This window comes from Meriones unguiculatus, chromosome 3, assembly GCF_030254825.1.
Source record: "Meriones unguiculatus strain TT.TT164.6M chromosome 3, Bangor_MerUng_6.1, whole genome shotgun sequence".
In the NCBI taxonomy this organism is placed as follows: Eukaryota; Metazoa; Chordata; class Mammalia; order Rodentia; family Muridae; genus Meriones; species Meriones unguiculatus.
In genome coordinates, this window is record NC_083351.1 from 11,120,326 (window position 1) to 11,148,066 (window position 27,741).

General features: G+C 50.1%; 1 protein-coding gene across 1 annotated transcript; it reads right to left on the reverse strand.

The window, feature by feature from the left end:
- Spata21 (spermatogenesis associated 21) lies at window positions 1-16,921 on the reverse strand. Its single transcript, XM_060379162.1, has 11 exons — window positions 16,621-16,921; window positions 14,140-14,411; window positions 13,049-13,097; window positions 10,592-11,046; window positions 10,020-10,108; window positions 9,097-9,234; window positions 6,451-6,522; window positions 6,223-6,340; window positions 1,652-1,827; window positions 910-1,093; window positions 1-445 (listed from the first exon to the last, which is right to left on the reverse strand). Exons 1-11 carry the CDS (start codon window positions 16,885-16,887, stop codon window positions 388-390), a joined length of 1,878 nt encoding a protein of 625 aa, XP_060235145.1. The 5' UTR covers window positions 16,888-16,921; the 3' UTR covers window positions 1-387.
- Between the last annotated feature and the right edge of the window lie 10,820 nt (window positions 16,922-27,741).

Consider the following 27,741-nt stretch of genomic DNA (forward strand, 5'->3'; position numbering starts at 1 on the left):
TTTGTTCTCATTTCTGGCTTCCTATCTCCTTGTCCAGCCCTAAGGGTTCCTGTTCCTGCAGAGGCCAAGGTACTTGACAATCCCTCGTAGGGTTCCCATGACTGAGGGGAGAGACAAGGGCAGCTGCAGTAGGAGGCTCCAAGTCAGGATTTCAATGAGTCCTGCCTCAGACTCAACCCTGGAAGCATGCTGGTGCTCTGCAGATGAAGTAGGGTTGTGAAAATGGGCATGCAGGGTTGGCGGGTGGCTTGCTTCACTGACATCCAATACAGAGGCTGAGGTTCTTGGTGTTTATTGGCTTACCAGGCCATGAAAGCAAACTCCCAATGCCAGGCCCTACCCCATGGCCCAGCTGTCTGTAGGCCTTGAACTTCTGGAGCCAGAGGATCAGTGGGTTCGGGCCGGCACGGAGTTAAGCCACTTTCTGCTGTCAGAGCTGTGTTCCCTGGGGAACAGAAGGGGGTGAAAAGGTAGGGAGCATTTGGCTCTCTTCCCATAAGTCCTGCCAGGTTTCTGAGCCATGCCCATGGACTCAGAGTTTTCTAGAAGCAGTGGAGCCGAAGTTGGGATTGGGGCCTGATGCCAAGTGCTGGAGACCTCCCCTTCTTCCCAGTTTCTTAAGCATCCCATAGTTCAGAGCAAAGCCAAGGGGTCCCTGTGCTTGGTAAAGAGGGATCAACACCATCCTAAGAAGGATGGTTGGCATCACTGAGTCCCAGACCCAGGGATGCTTCATGCTCAGGCCTCTGTGAAATTGGTACCAGGCCCTGTCTATCCATCTGACCTCCCTGGAGCAAGCAGTTTCCCAACACAGTCTCTTAGAAAGATGGCTTCCCCAGTAACTAGGCCAAGGGCCTCCTCAAGAAAACGGATTAGCGCTAGAGGCCCTGTCTCGCGCTCAGTACCTACCTGCTTGCTTGCTGTCCTGACTGGAAGAAGAGACCATGGATTTCAGGGCCCAGGCTTGTGGGAACACAGTGATCCAGCATAGAATGGTTATGGCTACCCTGCTTTCGACGGACTGTCTTCTTGTCCAGCCTCGGGCAGAGTGGGATGCAGGGCACCTGGGCATAGGGGCTCTGCAGATTGGCAGCTGGGGTAGGAAGGAGCAAGAGAGTTGAGAACGTGACCAGCTTGGTGGAATCCTAGACTTGCCACGTAAAAAGCAGAGTGGGTCTAGGCAGATCTGTTAGTGTCTGAGTTGCTAAGATGGAGAGGATATTGGTACCCACTGCACAGGGTGGCTGGTGACCGGGATGATGTGTACAAGGCCCAAGGCTGAAAGCTGAGCATAAAGTAAAGGCTGGCCATAGCTTAAAGAGAATGGGCGAGCACACAATTTGGGGATGGACCTAAGCATAAACTGCCCTTGCCAGCATACTAGCTGGGGTTCCCATTTCTGTCAAGTGGGGCCATTAGGCATGTCTACAAAGGACCTTGAACTGAAAGTAGCCCTGGTGGGCTCCTAACACAGTAGCTCTAGGCACAGGTAGGGCAGGAAAGTAGAGCTCAAAGCACTGGGGTCTCCTGGTGTGGACCAGCCCTGTTTGGCAATGGTTCCCACACATCTCAGCCATGGGCTCCATCTTGGAGAACTTGGCCACATGGAAAGAGATCTGCTAGGCAGCCCAGCCCACTCACTGACCCTCACCATAGTTCTGCTGCTTCAGCCGGCTCAGGATCCTGAGGACCCTTCGTTCTGGGACTTCTAAGTTGTCTGCTTGCTGAGGGTTGTAAGAGAGCTTCTTCCTTGAGCGCAGTGAGCTTATAGCCGATTCCATCTCTCGGGCTTTGGAGGAACCTTCCTTCAGCTTCTTCTGGTAGTAACTGAGGAAATATCTGGCAGCTCAGCCTGGTTGTGGGTAATTAACCACCTCCTCCTCCTGACCCCCTTGTTCTGGCTGGCCAGTTGTGGCAGAGGTGAAGCCAGGGCATCAGGAGACCTATTCCCCTTAGGAAATAGGAGGAAATGGCCCTCTCTGCCTTGTCTCTGCATGTCACTTGACATCTGGTCTTCCCGTTGTCCCCCACTGTTAAGATGGGGGCAGAATGAGCATAAGGATTATCATGTGTGAGACGACCCATCAGGCTCTTGGGACCAGTCACAGAAAGATTGGTATGTATTACCCACCATTTCTGTTACTCATGTTTTTGTTTAGACACATTTCTGCTTATAAACCAGCCCTTCGAGACTTGGGTCAGCGGGGATGGCTCAGTTGCTAGAGTGCTTGCCTAGCATGCAGGAAGCCTTGGTAAACTGCTCAACCGAGCTTGGTGCTACATGCCTGTAATCCTAGCACTCAGGAGGCAGATGTGGGAGGCTCAGAAGTCAAGTCATCCTTGGCTATAAGATGGGGTCAGTTCTTCTAGGCCATCCTGGGATACATCAAGTCCTTTTCTCAAAACCACCAGCCCAAGTGTGCAGCTGGCTCCATCTCTAAGCTGCGGCTTAGAGCCTGTGTCAGAAAGTCTGCTGTTTTTGCATACTAGCCCGGCTCCCACCCTAAGCTTGCTGGCTTGCTTTTTATTTCTGTTTGCAGACAGGCCTTGCTGTCCTGAAACTAGCTCTAGGCCAGGTTAGCCTCAAACTCATAGTGATCCTTTGACCTCTTGCCTCCTTAGTGCTGGCATTGCACGCATGAGCTACCTTTCCCCGCTCAGTGTTGACCTTAACGCATCCCTTGCCTTTTGCCTTCTTGAGTGCTTACCTGTAGCTTCCGACTTGGGTGCCTGGGCAGTTTTGTCTGCCTGCCTGCTTCTAGTTCAACAATAACATGACCTGTCTGCTTTGAACTGTGGCCACATGGAGGCCTGTTCCCTAACTGACATGCCCACTAGGTTTCTGTAGACAGCTAGACTACCCAGTGTACTGGCAGCTCTGCACAATCTCAGGAACCCTGTCTTCATTATGTTATTTTTCAAGAAGCTTTGGTTTGTACAAACCAAACAAAGGAGGTGTACCGATGGAAAACAGCAGTGTTAACAGAGGGATGCCTAGTACCAGAACAGGACTGGAGACATGGCTTAGTGGTTAAGAACACTTCCTGCTCTTCCAGAGAATCCAAGTTCAGTTCCCAGTACTCATATCAGCTGGCTTAAAACTTCTTGTAATTCCAGCTACAGGGGACCTTCGCATGCGCACACGCACACACAAACACACACAGAACTGCATCAGAAAAGGGCCCAAGCACACTACAGAAAAAGACTACTAACAGCTAACAGCTACATGTGTTTTGTTTTTTGTTCTTTTTTTTTTTAAGATTTATTTATTATGTATACAATGTGTGTTTGCATGTACATCTGCACGCCAGAAGAGGTTGTGAACCATCATGTGGTTGCTGGGAATTGAACTCATGACCTTTGGAAGAGTAGCCAGCGCTCTTAACCTCTGTTAAGAGGTTAACCTCTGTTAAGAGGGCCCTCTCTCCAGCCCTGTTTTTGTTCTTGAGACAGTCTCATGTAGCCCAGGCTGGCTTCCAAGTTACAGCATAGCCAAGGATGGCCTTGAGCTCCTGGTCCTCCTACCTCCATCTCCACCTTACATGCTGGAATTGGGGTGCATGTCACCATAACCAGCTCTAAAAACAACTCTATTTTTATCTTATGTGCATTGGTGTTTGATCATGTACTTCTGTATGGAGATCTTGGAGCTCCTGGAGTTGAGTTACAGATGATGATGAGCAGCCTTGTGGGTGCTAGGAATTGAACCCAGGTCCTCTGGAAGAACAGCCAGTTCTTTTAACCACTGAGCCATCTCTCCAGCCCCTAAAAGGAACTCTGTTGAAGACTCTAAGAGACCCAAAGGATGAGAAGTTCAAGAAAATAATATGCTGGCTAGGTGGTGGCGGTGCACACCTTTAATCTGAGCTCTTGGGAGACAGAGGCAGGTGGATCTCTGCGAGTTCAAGGCCATCCTGGTCTACAGAGTGAGCTCCAGGATAGGCAAGGCTACATAGAGAAACCCTGTCTTGAGAACAAACAAAAAAGAAAACCTTGGACTGAGGTGTAGCATGTGGGAAGGGCTTGCAGAGTAACAGGAAACTTAACCAAATGGGAATATACCCTTAAGTTGGCATTTGTATGGAGGCCACAATGTAAGAGTCATTGAGCTTTATGGCTTGTGCTCATTTGCATTTAGAAAAGGGTATGTGTTGTGGGTGGGTGGTCAGCTGATTGAGTACTCTACTAGCATGGATGAGGGTCTGGGTCTGGCCCCCTGCACCACACTAACCAACATGGTTGTATACACCTGTAAGCCTAGCACTCAACAGACAAGGAAAGAACATGGGAACTTCAAGGACATCCTCAGCTATATATCAGGTTGGAGTCTAGCCTGAGCTACATGTACCCTTAGTGAAATTCGAATTTTTATTTTATTTTTCAAGACAAGAGTCTCACTATGCAGCCCCTGCAGGCCTGGAATACACTGTGTAGATCAGGCTGACCCCCAACTCACAGAGATCCACCTGCTCCCTGAGTACTGGGATTAAAAGCATGGGCTACCACATCTACCCAACTTAAAATGCTTGGCCTTTGGGAACTGGGCGTGGTAGAGTGGAGCTAGGTGCCAGGCCAGCTGGGATAACAAACCCTATCTCAAAAAAGGAAGAAAAAAAAATAAACTTTCACATCTTCCCTGAGGCTGAGGCTGCTTCCAGCCTGGAGGTGTTTTCTAAAGGTCTCTGCTCTCTCAAGGAAAAACACCTAGCCACCTTCCTTCCTTCCTCCCTTCCTCCCTCCTTCCCTCCCTTCCTTCCTTCCTTCCTTCCTTCCTTCCTTCCTTCTGTGGTTCACAGAAGGAACCACAATTCCTTGCTGGAGGTACAGCTCAATGACAGGGTGAAAGGGGAAGAGAAGGAAAGGGGGACAGCACAGGCTGTAATCAGACAGGATTGCCACCCTGGGCGAGGAGACCCTGACTGAAGGGAGTGGGAGGAAGAACAATGGTTATTTATCCTCTGGTATTTGATATCTGTTTTCTCACAAAGGAGTGACCTGTGGCTGACCACTTCAGGCTCTGAGCCTGCTGAGATGTTTCATCCTAGCGCTGTAATCACAGCTGAAGCTTCCGAATGAGGAAGGGAACAGTGGGGTGCAGATTGGGAGAGAATCTTTGCCAGCCATATCCCTGACAGGGGAGTGACAGCTATAATATGTAAAGAACTCAGAAAGAACCAGAATCGAGAAAACAAACACCCAGTCAAAAACTGGCTAAGAATCTAAACAGAACTCTCAAAACAACAACAAAAATGGCTCAGAAAGACTTCAGAACGTGTTTATCGTCCTTAGCAGTTAGGGAAATTTACTCTGAAACAACTTTGAGGTTGCATCTCAACCCTAGTCACAATGGTAAAGATCAAGAAAACAGCTAACAGATGCCGGCAAGAATGTGGGGAAAGGAGAAACCTCACTCTCTGTTTCTCTGTTGGAAGGACTGCAAACTGGTGCAGCCCCTCTGGAAGTCAGTGTGGAGGATTCTTAAAAGGCTAAAAAATAGGTCTGCCGTATGACCCTGCAAGTATTAAAATATGCTCATTCCGGACAGGAAGTAGAGGATGAGGCTCCTCTCCACACATCACTTTTAGCCTGAGGATGATCATGATGAATAGCCCATAGTCGACTCTTCCTGAGCTGCCCGCTACCTTTCCATCACTCTTCCTGGGGACTGAGCCACCCACTACCTGCTCATTGCCCTCTGGAAACATGCAAGATTCCTTTCCTAAGCTGGTCACAGTGGCACACACCTGTAATCCCAGCACTCAGGGAGGCAGAGGCAGGCGGATCTCTGAGTTCCAGACCAGCCTGGTCTACAAGTTCCGGACAGCCAAGGCTACACAGAGACCCTGTCTCAAAAAACAAAAACAACAAAGATTCCTTTTCTAAGACTGAGCTGTACAAGGAAGGAAGGAGCTGCATGGGGGTGGGGGGTAGCTGCCATTGCCTCCCTCCCCACTGGGAGAACCTAGCTGAGTGTGAAGCCGGCACCCTGAGATACAGAGGTGGAGAAACAAAACTTTACTGGTATCATCTAGTCTAGATGCAACCATTCCTGAAGCCCTGGCTGATATTTGAATGATGCCTTCCTTCTCTGCTCAAGGCAGTTTTATCGGGGTTTTCTTAGCCTTGCAGCTAAGAGTCTTGACCCTCCAGTCTCCAGCTCCCAAGCACTAGCTGCCCTCCGTCCATCCATGTCCCCCACCTCAACAAAGCAGCCCCACTCACTTCGTGATCTCCTCGAGGGCCACCTCCGGCAGGGCCAGCATCTCCACCAGCAGAGAGAGGATCTCAAAGAACAGCGTGTAGGGGTTCAGGGGTGACATATCCATCAAGACATTCTGTTCTGCGGTCATGGAATAGTGGCTGCTGTTACTCTTAGGCGGCCTCCAATGTAGCCCATCAGCCTGCAGCTCCCATTTCCAGTTCTGACTGCCCTGGGCTGGCCCTGCTCACCCACAGAGTACAAGAAGCGCTTGGTATCTGTCATCACAGCCAAAAAATCTTTGAAATCCACATGACCATCTCCTGTAGAGTCAGAGAGATAACAAGGTGGCCCAGAGGCCCTCTGCAGCAGGCCTGGGGACAGCAGGCCAGGCATGGCCTTTGGTATTCCCCTGGGCAGACTCTTAACAGTAATGCTGAATCAGCAGAAAATGTGGACCAGAGAAGCCAAAAATTACAGTCTTCCGGGTTAGAAACTATTGGACCAGGACAGGGTTTGTGGCTAAGTTGGTAGAGTGTTTGCCTAGCATGTACAAAGCACAGCATGCAATCCCCAATACCACATAAACCTGGGGGTGGAGGGAGAAAGGTTAATGCGTCAGGGCCATCCTTGGCTACATAGCCAGCTCCAGGCCAGCCTGAGCTCCACAAGACTCTGTTGAGGAATACAAGAAACTACTGGACCTTGCATTGTTAAGACAACAGTGTGAGTTCAAAACCCTTGAACACCACTTGCCACTTACGTGACCCAGGTCAAGTTTCTGAACCCCAGGAAGCTTTAATTTCCTCACCTGCGGGGCAGAGACAGCCACCACAGGGCTGTCCAGAGCTCATGCCCACAGTCTACCAACTGTCATTACTTCTTCTTAGGTCTCTACCTGCTTCAGGATGTGGCTGGTATACCCTGCCCTAGCTCGGGGCGGGGCTTCCCCTTCACTGTATAACCCAGACATTTCAGTTCCTCAGGCCCCCTTTGCCCTTTCTCCTCTCTCCCCTGCTCTGCTCTCAATCTTTCTCTCTGCTCATACTTTTCCTGTCTCCCCCCAACCCCTCGCTGCTCCTAACAAATCTCCTTTTATATAGCTGCTTCTTGCAGTCAGCTCATTAGGTATTTAATGCCCTGCAGCAGGTAGGGAGCTAACACTGCTTGCTAGTCTCTGCATGACAATATGTACCTACAAGATTCTGGCTAGACTTCAGGGCTTTGCAGCCTCCTCCAGACTCCTGTCAGTAACTTTATATCTTGCCAAGCTCCCTGGCAGTACAGCTGTTTTCCCAGCAGGCCACATTCTTCCCTGTTCAGGGTCTTCACATGCGCTGCTCAGTGCCCCCACCTCCCATCATGTTTCCTTAGAGGTTCTATTGTTGTGGTTATTTTGTTGTTTTGTTTTGTTTTTTGAGATAGCATCAAAAAACACTGCCACCCGGCATAAAACTTTATGATTTTGTTGATTTTATGTGAGGGAAGGCTGCCTACCACAGCACAGATGTGGAGCTGAGACTCTGCCTTCTGGGAGTCGTGCTCACCTTCCACCATGAACGTCCCAGGGATCAAGCTCAGGTTGTCATGTTTGATGGCAAGCATCTTTACCAGCTAAGCCGTGTCACCTCCCCTTGAAGAGGTCCAAGCCAGGTCAGACCCCTCCCTAGACTGTCTCCTGAAGCCCCTGTCACACATGACACCTGGAACTTAGAAGAGACTCTGAGAGACAAGGGTCGTACATTTTGTCCTGTGCTATGTCCCTGGGCTTAAGCTGGTGGGACCTCAGTTGGCATTCTCTGAGCTGCTTGGTAGTGGACTCAGGCGGTCTCCACTTCTTAAAAATGGGCGCGAGTGTGCTTAGGTCAGCTAGGGTTGAAGCCTGAACCTTTGACTTCCTAGGTCAACAGTCGACCACTTAGCCACAGCCCTTGAAGTGTGTGTGTGAAAGCAGTCATGAGACTGCTCAGGACTCTGGGCCTGCAAAGGCCCTACCTTTCCCTTGGCTGGGTCCACACCCTGCCATTTGCTCATCGCTTGGAGACTACTTCCTCTTTTCCCTGACACCACTCGGCTTGAGTGGTAACCTCATCCAGGAAGCCTTCCTTCCTGACCCCCATCTTCCAAGCTGTCATAACTGATGTTTCCAATTCTGTGCCAGTCCTTGCCCTGTGGCATTAACGGTCTGGGAACCCCTTGAGGACAGCAGGGCTGGTGTCTTACACGCCTCTATTTTTGGTGCCCTGCACAGGACCGCCCACAGAAGCCGTTGCATAGTATCTGTTGCATGGATGATGCTGGCAGCTGTTGTGGGTGGGTTGTACCCTGACCCACCCTTTGCCTGGCTCACCCATTTTTTTTTCTTCCAGAACATGATGAGGTTGCTACTATCAGCTCCATTATATAGACAGAGAAACTGAGGCCTAGCAAAGTGCTAGTCTTGACCAAAGCCATAAGGCCGTTTAAAGAAATGCCAAAATCACTGGGCAAGCCTTCACTCCCAGCACTCAGGCTGGGCAAGGCAGATCTCTGGGTTCGAGGCCAGCCTGGTCGACAGAGTAGGTTCCAGGACAGCCAGGGCTACACAGAGAAACCCTGTCTCGCACAAACAAAACAAAAACAAAAGAAATGTAAGGGTCACGGAGGAAGACTTAATAGGCATAGCCTGAGGGGAAGGATTCCCGAGGTCACCTACACCATTGGTGAGGAGGCAGGTCCTGGTCACTTCTGGGTCCCCGGAAGGTGGACAAGACTGTGAGACCCAGGGTGGAAGGAAACTGCCAGACACAATGGCAAGCGGGGGGTCCTTCCAGCAAGGCGCCCACTGGGCTTACCAGGCCTCCAGCCCCTCCCCGGGGCTCAGGGAAGACCCCCTCCCACCCCACACACACACTCACCATTTACATCTGCACTCATCAGGGCTTCTTCCAGCTGCGCCGGAGTAAGGTTGAGGCCAATTAGAAGCAAGACGTTCTTGAGGCTCCGTGCGTCCACCTCACCAGAGCCATTGAAGAGGTCGAAGTAGCTGCGGAAGGCTGTCCAGGGAGGCAGGGTCACCAAGTGGGAGCCGCCTGCGTTTCATTTCTTTTTGTAACTTTTTTGCTGGCATGCGGTGTGCCGTGTGTGGTGGGCTTGGTGCACGCATGCGCGTGCGTGTTAGGAGGAGGACATAGGTATCTGGCTTTATTACTCTCTGCTTTATTCCTATGGGTTAGTGAAAACATTCTGAAAATCTGCAGGTCGGAGCCGCTGTGGTCAAGAAGGGGCTAGACCTTGAGGAGGAGTGGGAGGTGAGAAGGCACACGTCCATTCCTTTCCTGCCTGCTCCACATGAGTGACTAGGGTCAGGGGCTGTCCCCCAGGTGCACAGAGACCTCACCCAGGGTGGGAGTTGCACTTTCCAGTTTTATTGGCAGGGCAGGCTGTGATGGGAAATAGGGACCTGTTAAGGCCTGGTGACCCAGTTAAATAGAGGTGGGTAGGGCTCTTGGGGGACCCTGCCTCCCCTCCAAGCTTCCTCTAAAGAGGATGGGGGCAGGGAGGTGGAGTCAGGGAGGTGGCTCACCTCCTGTGTCCTAGGCCAAGTATAGTTGGCCCCATGGGGACACCGCTTGGTATGGTGGGACAGAGGGTCAGGGCAGCGGTGTGGGATAGCGGGTTGGGATAGCAGTGTGTGACAGAGGGTCGGGGCAGCGGTGTGGGATAGCAGGTCGGGAGCAGCAGGTGTGGGACAGAGGGTCGGGGGGCAACGGTGTGTGACAGGGTCAGGGGGCAGCGCTATGGCACAGCGGTTTAGGGGGTAGTGGTATGAGGTGCTCACCTTCCTCCTGCTTCAGGGTGAGGTGTTCCTCACTTCGCTCCTCCCAGCTTTGGTAGAGTTTGTAGAGGCCATGCTCTTCCAGCTCCTGCCTGTAGGACAATGGGCCCAGGACAGCTTGCAACCATCTCCTGCCTGCCTTTACTCCTGCTCCTGCCAAGGCTACCCTAGAGCTACCCTTAAGGACTCTGGGGTGTCAAGAAACCACAAGTGACAGGAAGAGACAGACCCAAAGGAGTGAAACAGAGGAGCCACAGGTGTTCTCTTTGGTGGTGGTGATGGAGGGGACGCTGGAGTGCAGAGCAGGGATAGAGTACTTCCCTAGTATGTGTGAGTCCCTGCCTTCCACCCCCAGCATCAGAAAGGAGACGGTAGAGAAGAGTGGAAAGGGGACAAGAACCTGGGGGACACCCTGCTGGGAAGCACAGAAAGGAGACAGAGGGGGGGCTCATGAGCGAATGAGCAGGGGTAGGGACAAGGACCAGAGTGCAGAAGGGAGATACATGGGCCCACACTGGAAGCAGACTGAAAGCATGGGGCCTGTCAAGATGGCGACCAGTGGAGATGGTTCCTACCGTGACTTGACAAAGTTGAGGTTCCTCTCGTTGCTCTGGGGCAACATCTCTGGCCATCTCCAGCTCAGGTCCTGGGTGGGAAGTGACAGAACTGAGCCAGGGGACCCCCCGGAGGCAGGGGCTTGCCCGGGGCCTGTTGTTCTGACCCATGGTGCCATAGTAGCTGGAGCTGAGTTGGAGGGCTCATTCAGGGTCAGAGGTAAGGATGGAACTGAGCTGTTGGTGGGGCCTGAGGTGGGCACAGAAGTGAGGTTCTTGGAGGACTTCCGGGCTGTCAGGGTCCGAGTCTTCAAAGTCCTCCTGTGGGTGGCTTCCTCCTGTTCCTCCACCTCCAGTAGGCACTTCATGAAACCCCGCCGATGGTTCCCAGGGCCTTGGGCGCCTACAGCCGCCAGAGCCTGATGCCGTTGCTTCTGCCCTTGGGTCAGCTCCTTCTTCTCAAGGTCTCTCACCTCCTGAGGGAACAGGAGCACACCTGGGATACCTCCAGCCGGGCAGACTGGCCTGCAGAGGGCCTTCTAGCCTCCCACAGAACCTCAGGGGATGCTGCTCAAACTGCCCTTTCCAAAGTCCAAACTCCAAATCTCAACATACCACTCCAGGACCCACCCAGCGTGCTGGCCTGTGAGTGACTCTCCACCTCCCACCCGCAAGCCATGTTCCTGAGTGAGCGAAGTTCCTGCTTCACAGCCCACACAGCTCCAAGTGACCTTGCCTCACTCCAGAGGCCTGTTTCATACAGGTGTACCCTGCGCAGAATGGCCACTTCAAATACTGTAGCCATGCCTACATCTGGTCCCTCCCATCCCTGGCTGAGGCTGGGAAGCTTGCTGGTCAGCGTTCTTTTCCTGGTGTTAAGGATCAAACCCAAGGCTTCACTGATGGCAGGGACTCTGGCACCTCTGAAGTGGGTCCCTAGCGCCGTCCTCACACCCCTAATAGCCTGTAACTCCAGTTCTAGACAGAAGAGGGCCCTGTCACCCTCTTCTGGCCTCCTTGAGAACTGCATGCATGTGGTGCACAGCCAAACATGCAAACAGATTTCCCATTACCACCACCACACCACCAAAAAAAGTACTACAAAGACAACAAAAACAGGGTCATTATGATAGAGTACCTATGGCGGATAGGACACCTGAGAAGCTCAGGGAAAAGCTTTGCTGAGTGACATTTAAGTTGCAGCCTAAATGACTTCATGGAGTTAGCCATGACAGCATCTCTGGGGAGACAGTCTAGCCTAGGAGGCAGCATGTACAGAGGTCCAGGGGAAATAAGCTTGGCGAATCTACAGGATAGAAATCTCACTAGAGTAGCTAGACACTAAGCCTTGTGTGTTTGGGTGAAGATTCGGGGTCTTATTCTACAAGGAAGGAGCTCGGACTGGGTGACAGGGTAGGGAGGGGTCGGACTCAGAATGGCTTTGTAGGGCAGGGAGGGGTTGTGGAGGGATAAGAGGAATCTGGAGTGATTCTGAGCTCACTCGGATGAGCCTCTGGGTGGGTGGTTACGGGGTCCTTTGATGACAAGCTGGGAGTTCTGAGCTTGGACCAACAACTCGGAGACCAGGAAGTGGCAGAGCTGGTGCTGTGGGCATGACCGAAAGCCAGCAGATGTTTGGAGGAGCTGTGGGTTAGAACTGAGAGCAAAGGGCAGAAGAAATCCACACGGATGTAGAGCAGTCCTGAGACCGACCCAAGGGCTCCCGTGTGTCTTCCCATTTCTGACTCAAGGGGCAGAAACATGGGGCCTAGCAGCACCCACAAAATCCAGACAGGTCAGAATTTTGAGGTCATTCTCAGGGAGTTCTCTAGGGAGTTCTAGGCCAGCCTGGGCTACATGAGACCCTGCTGGAAAAACCCAAAACTTGACTTCAAGATGGCTCAGCAGGTGGAGGCACTTGCCACTAACCCTGAGTTTGATCCCCAGGGCCCACGTTATGGAAGGAAGGAACCTCCACCCCTGAGCCATGGGATGTGTGTGGCACTTCTGTACACACAATAGTACATGTAACTTAGAAAAAAATTAAAGCTGGGCGCAGCAGCCAGTGGCTTTCATCCCAGCACTCAAGAGGTAGGCACAGGTGCACCTCTGTGAGTTCACGGCCATCCTGGTCTACAGAGCGAGTTCAGGACAGCTATGGCTGTTACATAGAGAAGCCGTGTATCAAACAACCAAAAATTAAATTAATAAATGCATGCATTCAGGGAGGCAGGGGCAGGTGCATCTCTGTGAGTTCGAGGCCAGACTGTTCTACAGAGTGAGTTCCAGGACAGTCAGGGCTACATGGAGAAACCCTGTCTCGAAACAAATAAGTAAATAAGAATTAAAAAAGAACAAACTATAAACGAAACACACACACAGCACATGCATAGGCTTATTACACAAATCTTCCCCAGCTTGATTGGTCTCCCTTATTCCCCTCCCACTATCCCCCGTCCCCACGCTGGCCCTACTTACAGTAAAAGGGAGAGGCCTTGGGGTCGCCTTGGTCTCCACAGCCTCACTTCTAAACAGAGAAGAAACGGGAGTGGTGGGGCAGGGTGGCAGGCCAGCCAGCGCCCCTTACACTGATCCCAAACCGTAGCACACTCAGTCCTGACCTAACCTCACTCCTTTGTTTTCACCTGTTTCCCCGCCTTGCCTCACTCACATACAGACCCATAGACCAAAGATGGGAAGAACTGATGCCCAGCAGCAGGAGACTTACCCAAGGGGCTCCCGTGGGCCAGAAACACAGAACACCTCACTGTATTAGATCTGTGGCTTTTGTCTTTGTTTTGTTTTGCTTTTTTGAGACAAAGTTTCTTTGTGTAACAGTCCTGGCTGTCCTGGAACTCAGAGATCTGCCTGCCTCCTGAGTGCCCGGATTAAAGGAACAGGCCTCCAGGGCCCGACTTACTTGTAACTTTTTTTTTTTATTACATTTGTTTATTCATTTTGTGTTAGCACAGACATCAGAAGACAATTTGTGGGAGTCAGTTCCTCCATCTACTATGTGAGTCTCCACACTTAGTGGCCAGAACCTTTACCTTCTGAGCCAAATCACTGGCCCAGTTGTCACTGTGTGTGTGTGTGTGTGTGTGTGTGTGTGTGTGTGTGTGTGTGTGTGTGTGTGTATGTATGCGCGCACGCACGCACGTGTGTTCCACAGCACAAGTATGGAGGTCAGAGGACAGCTAGCACAAGTCAGATCTCTCCTTGTACTGTGTAGTCCCCAAGGTTGAGTTTAAGTCTTTAGGTTGTCTGCAAGCACCCTTACCCAATGAACCACCTCTTGCGTCTCTGTTTGGTCTTTCACTGGCCTGGAACTGGCTAGACCAGCTGGCCATCCATGGTCACAGGATCCACGCACTTCCATCTCCCTAGTGCTGGGATTACAAGCGCACGCCACTCTGTGCCCAGCTCTTTACATGGGCAATTAATCTCAGCTCCTCACGCTTGCACAGTAAGTACTTCGACTGAGCTAACGCCCTCGCGTTTCCTCTAGTGTTAAATAGCCACCCTTAGGTGCAGGGAGCAGGGCAGGGGTGGCCCTGGAGGTGACTTACCTGTCTTTGTGTATTCGAGGTCCTGGCACAGACTGCAAGAGGGGAAGGGCCTTCTTTTCCTGTGCAGTCGCCATGGGCTTAGGGGACACTGGCTCCGGGGGGCTGTCCTTGTGTGTCCCTGAGCTGGGTACTGGCATAGGCTCCTGCAGCCTGACCTGTAGGAGGCCTGCTTCGCTGGGAGGCTCGTCCACCTGGGCCTGACTCCTGTTGTCCAGGGTGCATGCTGTCTCCAGACCATGGTCTGTGTTCCCCTGAGTGGGGAGAGTGAGAGTCTGGGAAATGAAGACGGATGTCCTGAGAAGAGCTATTGTCTGATTTCCCAAGGGGAGTTTCAGAGGACAGGACCCCACACACTCCTGTTCTATGGCAGACATTAATTTTTTTCTAAAGACTTATTTTTATGTATGTGTATGTATGGGTCTGTGTGAATGTATGACACATGTATGTAGATGCCCTTGGAAGTCAGAAGAGGTCACCTTGTGCGTTCTGGGAACTGAATCCCAGGCCTCTCGAAGAACAGCAGTGCTCTTAACTGTTGAGCCTTCTCTCCAGCCCATATATGTGTGTATGTGTGTGTGTGTGTGTGTATAATAATATATGTGTATGTATGGCTGTATTATGTGTATTTTGTATCTTTGTTGTTTTTATTCTCTTCTTGCTTTGAGACAGGGTTTCTCTGTGTAGCCCTGGCTATCCTGAAACTTGCTCTGTAGACCAGGATGGCCTCAGTCTCACAGAGATCTGCCTGCCTCCATCTCCCAGAGTGCTGGGGTCAAGGGTGTGTGTGTCACCACCACACCCAGCCCTGGTGTATATGCTTTCCGTCTGTTTTCTTTCCGTCTGTGTAGTTACCCTTGTCTCTTATCACGTCTTTCAGAGCCATCTTCCTGTCTATTGCTGAACAGGATTCGATCTCATGGATATCTGAATGGCGTCCTATTTTTGATTATGGGTAACACATCTATAACTCTTGATATCCATGTGGATATTGATTTCCCTATGAATAATGATCTCTGTATGAATATTAGATTTCATTTCTCTCGGGTAAATACCTAGGCATGTGTGCTGGATCAGTTTTATGTCAACTTGACACAAGCTAAAGCCATCTGAGAGGAGGGAACCTGAGTCAAGAAACTTCCTCCAGGGGGCTGGAGAGATGGCTCAGAGGTTAAGGGCACCGGCTGCTCTTCCAGAGGTCCTGACTTCAATTCCCAGCACCCACATGGTGGCTCACAACCATCTATAGTGAGATCTCGTGCCCCCTTCTGGTATGCAGTTGTACATGCAGGCAGAACACTATATATGTAATAAAATAAATCTTTTTTTTTTTTTAAATGCCTCTGCCTCAGCTCCTGCTTCCAGGTTCCTGCCCTGTTTGATTTCCTGCCCTGACTTCCTTCAGTGATGGACTATGATGGGGAAGCATAAGCCAAATAACCCCTTTCCTCATCAACTTGCTTTTGGGCATGGTGATTCATCACAAGAGAAACCCTAAGAGAGCAGAACAGCTCTCGTGTTGCATGTATCTTCAGCTCATTAGGAAACTAACGAGTTGCCAGGTGATGGTGGCACACGCCTTGGATCCCAGCACTTAGGAGGCAGAGGCAGGCAGATTGCTGTGAGTTCGAGGCCAGCCTGGTCTACAGAGTGAGTACCAGGACAGCCAGGGCTACACAGAAAAACCCTGTCTTGACAAACTAAAACAAACGAACAAAAAAGAAAGTGCCAAGTAATCTAGGCATGGTGGCGCATACCTTTGATCCCAGCACTCAGGAGGCCGAGGCAGGTAGATCTCTGTGAGTTAAAAAAAAAAAAAAAAAAGGTGATGCTGATTTGGGAGTAGCCTATGATGATATGATGAAAAACCAAGAACGCATGCCTTTACCTCCAGCACTCGGGAGGCAGAGGCTGGCAGATCTCTGTGAATTCTAGGTCAGCCTGCTCTACAGCACAAGTTCCAGCACAGCCAGGGCTGCACAGAGAAATTCTGTCTTGAAAAAAAACCAAAGGAAAAAAGAAAATCCAAGAATGTTATGTTGGGCTATGTTACATTATTTTCTTTTGTAAATGAATGTAGAAATGAGAAAAATAAAGGAATAAATAAAAATAAATGAAAAAAATGAGTAACTGTTCCAGTTAAATACATTTTGGAAAGGCCAACCTGCCTTGCAAAGGCTCGGTGACCACAGGGGTAGCGTGGGACACAGGGACAGACAGACAGACAGACAGACAGACACACACACACACACACACACACACGGATGGACAGACAGGGACACACACATCCACTTTCTTAAACCCAGCACCTCCCATCTTTATCCATCGCAGCATCCACATCCCTGCCCTGTCCCCAGGACATCCGGAGGGGCCTTTCTGTAAACAAGACCTGAAGAATCCTGCGATTCCAACTTCCGGAACCACCCAGTGACCCACAGAGCCTAAGCCGTGTCCAGTGTCAGCATCCAGCAAACACAAGCATACCTCTGCCAAGGGCACGGGGGGCTCTTTTGCGCCCCAATCTCCTGGGATAACCTGGCAGCTCTGGGAGGGATGAATCTCTTGGGCCTCGGCGCTCTGCAGATCCTCCTGCTGGTCCATGGCTGGCTCTGGCTGCCCTTCAGGGGTCACACAGTCCCCGCTAGGCTGGGCTTGTCCCTCGCCAGCTTGCAGTTCCATTGACTGGGCTTGTCCCTCGCCAGCTTGCAGCTCCATCGACTGGGCTTGTTCCTTGACAGCTTGCAGCTCCATCGACTGAGCTTGTTCCTCGACAGCTTGCAGCTCCATCGACCCTTCCTGGGTGGCCAGAGGTGACTGATTCCTTGTGGGAAGAACAGATGGAAGACACTTCAACCCCAGCCTGGGTGTTGCTCTCTCAGAATGCCCGCCAGGACGAGGCATGCCAGGGGTGCATACTGATTGCCTGCGGGGGAAAATGAAGGGTGGAAACACACTCCAAGTCTCAGGCACTTTGGTGTGGATGTCGAGGTGGTCAGAGTTTCACCCTTTTGGCGTCATTTGATTTTCAGACAGAGAAGGGGTGTGCTGGTGGTGCACACCTGGAACCAGTAGTCAGGAGGTGGAGAGGGGAAGGGCAGGAGTTGAAGATCAGTCTCAGTCTCGCAGTAAGTTCAAAGCCAGCCTGGGCTGCAAGAGATTCTGTGTTGCCTTTTTCACATCTACCCACAGACGGAGACTTTATGTTGGGCTGGAGATATAGTTCAATTGCTACAATACTTGCCTGCTAGGAACAAGGCCCTGGATTTAATTGCCAGTAATATTCACATGTGTGCTTGTGTACACACACTCACATATATGTACATACACACGAGCACCCACATGTACCCAGGCATGCTTACACACACACACACACACACACACACACACACACACACACACCTAACACCAAAACACCAGAAAAACCAGAAAGAACCAGGATTCAGAAAGGCTGAGAGAGTGAACCCAGGGTTCTAAAGCTAACAGTGTCATGGGGATTTGTAACTATGTACCTCTATCCTCTCTTTAATCTGGAGCGTCTCTTCTTCACCACCCCCTTGCTCCCTTCTTCCTTCCTTCCTTCCTTCCTTCCTTCCTTCCTTCCTTCCTTCCTTAGACAGGCTTTTTGCTCTGTAGCCCAGGCTACCTCAAACTACAAGCCCTGCCTGAGCCTCCTCTGTGCTGGGAAATCACAGGCATGTGCCACCATGCTCGGCCAGGGCTTTCTTTTTGAGGCCCTTTCTTGTGAATGACTGACAGTTAGTGGGGATCTCTTAAATCAATGTCTTCAAATGATTTCAAATTTTACATATCATATTGCATGATTAACATGCTAAAAAGACTTCATCCCTGTGCTTTCCTTTTTATATTTTCTTTAGTGTACGTTTATTGTAATGGGTTTTGTTATGCCATCTATAAAATATTTACCCCTCATTATCTTCTTTTGCTTCTTTCTACTCCCTCTTACCCCCTCCCTCTTCTCAACTGGTCCCCCTTTTCATTTCATATCTGTGCTTTGTTTATGACTCAGTGAGTTTCATGGGGGTGGCTGACAGGAGGAACACAGGGAGGTATTTACAGACACACAGGCATCTTACCAGTGGACTGTATAACTGCAGAAAGGTTCTCTGGCCCCTAGCAACCAAGCGCTACCTAAGGTCCTCAGGAGGAGTGGGGCCTCATGAGCCCCTCCTTTCTTCAATAAACATGCTTTTTGAGTGAGCCAGGCGGTGGTGCACGCCTTTAATCCCAACACTCGGGGAGGCAGAGGCAATCGGATCTTTATGAGTTCGAGGCCAGCCTGGTCTACAGAATGAGTTTCAGGACAGCCAAGCCTACACAGAGGAACCCTATCTTGAAAAAAAAAAAACTGAATAAGATAAAATAAAATTCTATTTCCTAGCTAGGTGTGGTGACTCACACCTTTAAATCCCAGAACTTGGGAGGCAGAGGCAGGTGAATCTCTGAGTTTGAGGCCAGCTTGGTTCACACAGAGAGCTTCAGGACAGCCAGAGCTATATAATATAGGGAGCTTGGGTGGGGGTGGGGATGGGGAGGTGGGGAGGTGGGGAGGCGGGGAGGTGCACATGGCTCAGTGTGCCTATGGAGGTCAGAGGACGACTTTCAGGAAGCAGCTCTCTCCTCCTATCCTGTAACCCTTGGGGACTGAACCTTTACCCACCAAGACATCTCACTGGCCTAGTTTGTGTAAGATGGCCTGGAACTCTCTATGTAGCAGAGGCTAGCCTAGGACTACCGATCCTTCCACCTCCACCCTCCAAATGCTGGGATTGTAGGAGGCATGTGCCTCTAAGCCTGGCCCAGTGACATCTTTTTGTTGTTGTTGTTCATTATTCTATTGATTTAGTGAATAAATGTTTCTTGAGCACCTACTGCCAGGGCTGGTACCAGGCAGGAGGCATCTGAAACTGCCCCTTAAATAAGTCTTGTGGGAGAATGTAACCAGAGTTTGCTACTTTATGGGTTCCTTATTTTTTTCCACCATTCTCCACCCCTTTTCTTCCACCCTTTCAATCCCCTAACACTCGATAAAAGAGAAAAAAGCCTAGAGAGGGATGGAAAGCGATCCCTGAATAGAGTCAGGGGTTGGAAAAGAGTGATGTTATCATTAGACTACTTCCTGCTGATTGGGGGCATTGAGTTCCTTGGGGCAAGTTTGAGCTTCCTCATCAGGATATCTGATATTTTCTTGTTTCTTCTTTGCATACAACTACGTAACAAACCACAACCAAAGCAAACAGCAAGCAGCAACCAACAACAAACCCACAACCCCCCTGGACAACCAACAGTCACCCACCCCACCTATCTAAATGGGCTCTAGCATTTCTATACCTTCTGAAAATATCCCAGAATTCCAAACATCACAGTCTATCTGCAGCTAGCCTCTACAGCACATCTCTGCTAGAGCATAAGTTAAATCACAGTCAGCTGCTACAAAGCAGCCCCAAATGCCCACACCTGGGATTAAAACAAAAACACATTCTTATAATAGTTCTTTTTCTTTTCTTTTGGTTTTTCAGGACAGGGTTTCTCTGTGTAGCCCTGGCTGTCCTGGACTCACTTTGTCGTCTGGGCTGGCCTCTGCCTCCTGAGCGCTGGGTTAACGTAGTGTACCACCACACGAGGCTATTTCTTTCTCTTTTTTTTTAGATTTATTTGATGTATATGATCACTCTATTTGCATGTACACCTGCACACCAGAACAGGGCACTAGATCTCATCATAGATGGTTGTGAGCCACCATGTGGTTGCCGGGAATTGAACTCAGGACCTCTGGAAGAGCAGCCAGTACTCTTAACCACTGAGCCATCTCTCCAGGCCCCTATTTCTATGGTTTGTTTGTTTGTTTGTTTTTTGTTGTTGTTTTTTTAAGAAACCCAAACTCCAAAATTCTCATTACAGAAGTAGGCTGTGGCCTTGCAGAAGTACACAAAGGGTGGGTAGAAAGAATTTAGTTTGGTTGGTGGGTCAAGGTACAGATGAGTGAGGGAGTGTTTTCCAAGCTGCCATCTGCAAGGCTCTGGGCTTGATCCTCAGCTGGGGTGGGGGCGGGGAAGGGAGAGCAGCAGAGTGTTGCCTTAGCCTGGAGGCTCTCCTTCCTGTCCTCATCCTCCCCCCCTCCCCACAACTTACCCTGGTCCTGCCTCTGAGGGCATCTCTGAGGGCTCCTCCATCTGAAGCTCCTCTGAGCACTCCTGGGCTGATCCTGTGTGTTCGGGCTCCCTCTCTGGTCTCCTGGAAGCTACAGGCTGCTCTCTGCTGTCCTCCTCTGTGGCATCGGCAAGCCCAGCCTGAAACAGAGATGGGATGAGTCTGACCTTGAGCCAGGCCATGAGGCCCTTCACCTGCTCCTCCTTGCCCATCCTCCTGTCCTCCCCTCTCTGCTGGGGAGGCACTGAAGAGAGGTGAAGAGAAAGACCAGGAGGTGGCTGGGAGGTGGGTGGTGGGCCTCACCCTGCTGCTTAGCATTATGGTCTGTGGCATAAAACCGGAGGTCAACCAGAACATGAGCCAAAGGACTGTCCTGAGGGCTGTTTGGGAGAATGGTGGTGGTCGAGGACTAATGCCTTCCACAGTAGCATCCCTCCAGAGCCCAGCTGATGGATACTTTAGCTCTCTGAGACAATGAGATATATAGCCGAGATATATAGCCGAAACTGGCCTTGAACTTGACATCCTTCTGTCTCAGCCTGAATCCTGAGGTTACTGGTGTGTGCCACTATGTTCCACCCCTGGATTTTTAATCTTTAATCTCCATCTTGGCCATCAGTTGCCAGTAGGGTGAACCTTAAGCCAACGTAGCTCCCCAGAAGACAGAGGACCTCATGTACCTCATTAACTAATGGATGAAGTTGTTTTAACAAAAGATTCTCATGGGAGCCAACTCTAGCAGATACCTACCACAAAGCAGGGCCTCAACAGACTTAACCAGTCAGTCCTTATCTCTCTCTCTCTCACACACACACACACACACACACACACACACACACGGCTGAAAGGGCTACAGAGATGCCTCAAGGACACAGAGCTAATTAAGGAGCAGGATTGATGCCCCATGTCTGCTTGCTGAGAAAATGAATGAAAGGTGGAAAAGGAGGCGGCTCAGAATGTTTGTCCAGAGCTCCTCAAGCAGACTCTTGGCAAGTGTGAAATGACCCCCACGGACTAATATATTGAGGTTGGTGTGAGGAAAGCACCTGGGTCACGAGGGCTCTGCCTCCCCCAACAGATTCATATCTTCTGCAATAGATCCATGGTGGCTTTGTTGGGAGAAGCTGGGATGATCTGGCCTAGGACAATGTTTGGGTATCAGGCTGACAGAGGCTACTCACAGCCAGCCACGGTTGTTAACTTGATTGGATTAAGAAATTCCTGGGGGCTGGATATTTGGCACACACCTTTAATCCCAGTACCCAAAAGGCAGAGGCAGGTAGATTTCTGAGTTCGAGGCCAGCCTGTTCTACAGAGCACGTTCCAGGACAGCCAGGGCTACATAGAGAAACCCTGTCTCGAAAAAAACAAATACACACAGGCAGGAAGGCACCACGCTAGAAATGACGTTGAGAACCAAAGTGAAGGTCCGCCCACCTGATTGGCTGACATGGTGGGCTCCGAATTGGGCTCCGCATCAGCCTCCGTTTTGGTGGAACTCAGGCCAGGACTTGATAGGACCGCTGGAGCCTCTGCCTTGTTCTCTGGGGGTGTGGGGGTGTTTTCGTTTTCCATTGTTCTGAAGTCGGCAAGATTCCCAAGGCGAGGGGCGCATCAGCTGCTGTTACCAAGGAGAAATCCAGTCATGCTCCCACCAGGCCTGAGACCCCATTGCTGCGGCTGCTGCACACCAGAGCAGGTGTGGGGTCAGGGGAGAAGCTGGGCTAGGCTGGCAAGGAGCCTGAGCCTAACGAGTAGCTCGCCCTACGTAGCAAGAGCTCATCCGACTCTTTAATTTTCACACTGAACCTGTGAAAGAGACTCAGGTGAGCTGCCCAAGGTTCAGAGTAGGCCCAGACCCACGGTGCAAACCACAGGGCTCTGCATCTTCACTGAAATGCAACCCTGCTCCACCCTCAAGGCCTGCCTGAGGGTCTAGGGGAAATGGGATGCTGGCCTCATCCAAATGAAGCATGTAGGGCCTTACAGGACATCTCAGAGCCTTTAGAGCACCATTGTACATTTAAAAGGGAGTCTATCAGGAGATGGGGTGTCGCTAAACTGGTAGTGTGGTTGCCCACTGCACACAATCGCCACACAAGACCAGGTATGGGGCCCAGGCCTATGTTCCCGGGAAGTAGAAGCAGGACGATCAAGAGTTCAAGGTCATCCTAGGCTATATTGTGATTTTGAAGCCAGCCTGGACTACGTGAGATGAGAGTAAGAGCCAGAGAGACAGAGAGACAGAGACAGACAGGCAGAGGCGATGATGTAAATGCTGCTTCAGTGAAAACCCTATGCTCTTTAAACAGCTGAGGCTTTTACCAAAAGCTTTTACTGAGTTTTTTTTTTTTTTTTTTTTTTTTTTTTTACCAAAAAATATGTCTTTTGGTCCTGGGACTCCAAGTTTCCAGTGGCCATGGTAACTACCAAAGCACCCACATACCCTGCTGCCCTGGACATGTTCTTTTATTAATCTTCCTCAGGGTCTGTGGTGGTTTGGGTAGGAAGAGCCCCCATAGGCTCATCTTATATTTGAATGTTTAGTCACCCAGGAGTGGCACTATTTGAAAGGATTAGAAGGATTAGGAAGTGTGGCCTTGTTGGAGAATGTGTTTCACTGGGCATTGGCTTTGAGGTTTCAGGAGTCCATGCCAGGCCCAGAGGTGCTCTCTCTCTCTCTCTCTCTCAGCTATTGCTCCAGCACCTGCCCATATGCCACTATGCTGATAGTGGACTAAACCTCTGAAACTGTCGGCAAGCCCCCAATTAAATGCTTTCTTTTATAAGCGCTGTCTCCATCACCGTGTCTCCTTACAGCAATAGAAGAGTGACTAAGACAGGGCCTCTCCTTTTTCCTGTCCTCTGGAACCTCACTTCCATCTGTATCACAGGGCAGGACCCAAATGTTCTGTTCTAGTGCAAGCGGCCTCCTGTTCTTCCCCCCAAGGCCTGTGTCCACATCTCTGCTTTTCTAGAATCCTGACTTCATCCATGCTTCCAGTCACTGAGTTGTGTGTGTGTGTGTGTGTGCATGTGTGAGTCCTGTGTGTGTATGTGTGTGTGTAGGCCTGAAGCTTATCTCAGCTGGCATTCTGTTTAAGACAGGGTCTCTCATTGGCCTTGACCTTGCCAGGTAAGATAGAGCTAGACTGGCTGGCCAGGGAGCTTCACAGGTCTGCCTGTGTCTGCTGCTGCAAGCACGGGCAACCCAAGTGCATAGGACTTATACCTGCCTTTATTTGCTGTTGCTTAAGGTTTGTTCATTTTTAATTTACATGTATGTGTGTGCGCCTGTGTGCGTTTATGGTGACTGTGTGCGTGCAGGCCCCCAGGGAGGGCAAAGGCTGTCAGATCTCCTGGAACTGGAGTTACAGATGGCTGTGTCCACCATGTGGGTGCTGGGTACCCAGGTCCTCAGCAAGAAGAGACAGTGCTCTAACCACTAAGCCATCTCATGCCTCCCCAATATCCCCAGCCTCCCCCGCCCCCAACACACACACTTCAAGGAAAAGAAAACAAAACAGAACCAGCCACAGTGGTACATGCCTGTAATCCCAGCACTCAGGGAGACAGAGGCAGGTGGATCCCTGTGAGTTCAGGGCCAGCCTGGTCTAGAGAGTGAGTCTAGGACAGACAGCCATGGCTACACAGAGAAACCCTGTTTCAAAAAAAAAATCAAAACTAAACCGAAACAAGAGAAACAAAACAGAACAGGGGTTCTGGTAGCTGAACTCGGGTCTTCATGCTTACAAAGCTATTTACTCCCCGACCCAGGCTCCTTTAGGGCATCACCTGCCCTGCTTCTAGGGTGGCATCTTGGCTGCTTTCCGCGCTCACTAGTTCTCACAGCTCAATACCCCCATCCCCGAATCCCTCCGGGGAGAGCCTGTGACCTGGAGGATCTCAGCGGCCTTTCCTTTCTAAGCCACAGCAGGCAGGCTACTGTCCATGGAACGGCCTCCTCTCTGCTGGAAGTTCTTGAGCTGAATTCTCTTCACACCCTGTGAGCTATGGACTCGGCCCTTCCTGTCCAACAGAAAACCAAACAGTACTCAGTTGACTAACGTCTTGCCCAACATCGCGTGGCTCATCTCCCAGGAACTGGATTCCAACCCCATATCTATTCAGCTCCCCAGGTGGCGCTGGGTTATCCTACCACTTGGAAGCCTGAGCCACTTATTCACCATTTAGGGCCAAACACCTGTATCACTCATGTGCCAGGTCTTGGGGACATGACTCCCCTCACCCCAGGGATGCAGAGGATATGTCCCTGATCATTTCTGCTGACCCACACCCACTTCTCCTCCTGTTGTCTCTACCGCCTCCGAACAGTAAGCCAGATCACAGGCCTCTGATCCCAGCTGGCAGGAAGTGCCAGGCCCCCCTGCCCTCCTCCCCAGTCCCACCTGGACCAGCTCCTGTGCGACCCAGGCTCTCAAATGGCACGAGCAGTTGTGGCTGTGGCCAAGTTTCTCTTTCTTCCCCTGTGGTTTGCCACTTCCCCCACCTCTTTCCCATTAAGGCTCCCCTAATCATCCCTCCTCTCTGGAGCGTGCTGCTCCAGAGGGGGCTGACCTATCTGGGGAAAAAAAATCCCCTCTGGTCCCAAAACACACCTCTCTTCCTTTGTCCACCATCTCCCTCTCGACCCCGGAATTCTCAGGTCCCAGTGTTCTACTGATCACAGTCTTAAGAGAACAGAAGCCCCAGGGGAGACCAGACCCTGTCTGTAGCTAGCTGGCAGATTAAACAAGGAGGAGGAACCTCTGGCCAGACTCCAGGGACAGAACTGGGGCAGGGTTGACACTGTCAGGCTTCATCCTTCTTTCAGAGCACCTGATCCCCTCAACAACTCCCCCCCCTTTTTTTCTGTTTGTTTTTTGAGATAGGATTTCTCTGTGTAACCCTGGCCTTTCTGCAGCTTGGTCTTTACACCAGGCTGGCCTCCCACTCACAGAGATCCACCTGAGTCCTGGGATTACAGGTGTGTGCCACCACCTGCCCAGCCTGATCCCATTTTCTGTTAGCCGCTTTATTGAGCTGTGCCTCACATGCCTACAGCCCGTGAGAGTCCTCCTAGAGGGTCTTTGGGTGGGACCTCTTTCCAAAGCAGCCACGTTCTGAATCAAAATTCTGCTCCATCTTCCCCCTTTCTGTTTAAGGTAAAAGTCTGACACCGTTTACCTTTTACAATAGAAATGATTACCAGTCTACAAACTTAACAAATATATCCTTATGAAAATCCACTGTCGTGATGATCCTCCATAGCTGCTGTCCTGATTACCTTCAGCAAAAGTCCATTTCGGCATCAAGGCTTTCCAGTCTGCTCTCGGCTCAGATCATCAATCGTAATGGAACCCCTAGTCTTTCGTCCCCAGCATAACACATTCCCATCCTGATGTTAAGATGTTACAGTGTCCTGATGTCCTGATGTTAAAGTGTACAGGCTGATCTACTTTGGCAGTGCTTTTTCTACCACCCAGTGTCTTTCAGCTAATCTTATTGCACCTTTCTGCTCATTAAGGTACAATTAGATCTTTATGGATCCACACATAAATTAGACTCTTAGGCACTCGAATTCTATGTCTGGCTCCACATCAGCGAGCCAGTCCTCCTTACCCATGGTTAACGGGATGCCTATCTTGATCCTCAGTTTCATTAGGTACCATAGGTTCACAATGAACCATTTCCTGTTCTCTTAATTCCTCAGTCTCTTGTATCTCAAGCCTTTGTATTACCATAGCTAATTTTCCTTGTTGTACTGTAAGACCTGGGGTCTCACAGTTCAGGAGTTCAAGACCGCGCCCTTCCCAGAAACTCCCACAGACCACGACTCGTTGCAAAAGCAAAAGGTTTAATTTAACCATTGTGCAATGGGGTCACCCCTGCCACTCAGCAAAGAGTGGCACTGGGAGACAAAGGCCTAAGGTTTTTAAAAGAAAAATTTCGGGAAATTTGAAGTTGCAGTTTTGGCAACTTAGGATTGGATGAGGAAGCTATAAAGTAAGATAATTGGTTAGTCTTAGGTGCTCAAGTTTGGCCAGTCCTGCCAAGTGTGGATGCAGCTGCAACTGAAGGTGGGGGTGGTTAGCTCATCCTTGAAGATTGGGGCTGCGGGCTCTTGGCTGGAGGTCAGGAGCTACTCAGAAGAAGAATTGGGGCCATCTGGGTTGGTTACTAAGAAACATTATCTCGAAGACAAGGGTCTGGTCGTTCTTTTTGCTGAGTGAAGGTCATTGCTCGCTTTTTTTCTATCTGTCTTCATAGATAGGGTCACATTTTTCCATTTTCTGGAAAGGTACTAAGAGGCTTTAGCTTAACCTGAACCTAAAACTCAAAACTATAGGCTTTAGAAGACATACAGGTTACAAAGTTAATCTAACCCTTTCAGTACAGCTATTTTTCAACCTTTAAAAAAAATATTTAATTAATTCACTTTGTGTCCCAGCTGTAGCCCCCTCCCTCTTTTTTTTTTTTTTTTTTTTCCGAAGAAAAAAACAAAGATTGTGATCAGAAGCAGACCACTCCAGTGGTCGAAACTGCAATGAGTATTGAGTATTGCAATGGCTTTTTTCAAGTAATATTTCTAGCTTCTCAACCCCTACCCTTGGTCTTGAAAGATATGAAATGGAATTTCCCTTTTCTTTTCCTTTCTTTCTTTCTTTTTTTTTTTTTTTTTTTTTTTTTTTGAGGCAAGATTTTTCTGTGTAACAGAGCCCTTGCTGTCCTGGACTTGCTTTGTAGACCAGGCTGGCCTCAAGAGTTTCCCCCTTTTAAAAAAAACTATTTATTATTATGTATATAGTGTTCTGCTTGCATGTACACCTGCTGACCAGATGGTTGGGAGCCACTCTGTGGTTGCTGGGAATTGAACTCAGAACCTCTGTAAGAGCAGACAGGGCTCTTACCCGCCAAGCCATCTCTCCAGCCCTGAATTTCCCATTTTTTAATGCTGAAAAAGTCTGTCTTTATAATTAAAATTGTCTTTTGGGGTGGCTCTCTGTGATTCAATGATAGTGTGCTGTCTCAGAGGCTCATACAGCTGGATCGTACAGACCTAGAAGGTCTTTGGATGTGATCTCTTGCCATAGCAGCCATGTTCTGAATCAAAATTCTGCTACACCCTACTGAGTGTTTTTTATGTTTTATACATTCTAGACACAAATCTTTCATACTATGTATGGATTGCATTGATTTTTTCCCCCATTATTTAGGTTGTATTTTTGCTTGTCTGTTATTTGAAAAGCAACCAGAATTCCGGTTCTAGGGAATCATACGCCCCTTATTCTAGCCTCCTAGGTTCCCAGGCATCCATGAGGTGCACAGACATACATGGAGGAAAACACCTATACACATAAAAAAGAAGCCCGTACCCATGCCCTTAGTGGGACTCACTTTCCTCAGTGCCTCTCTCCCAACCCTTAAGCCTTTATT

What these genes read in the sequence shown, in the direction of transcription:
- Spata21 (XM_060379162.1), bottom strand. Translation starts at nt 16,887, where the DNA reads ATGGAGCTGCAAGCTGTCAAGGAACAAGCCCAGTCGATGGAGCTGCAA. An exon ending in CAAGGCCTCTCCCTTTTACT is followed by an intron (nt 11,047 to 13,048) that starts GTAAGTAGGGCC and finishes CTGTTCCCTCAG; the next exon opens with GAGGTGAGAGACCTTGAGAA. An exon ending in TCAGGACAGCAAGCAAGCAG is followed by an intron (nt 446 to 909) that starts GTAGGTACTGAG and finishes TCTGTTCCCCAG; the next exon opens with GGAACACAGCTCTGACAGCA.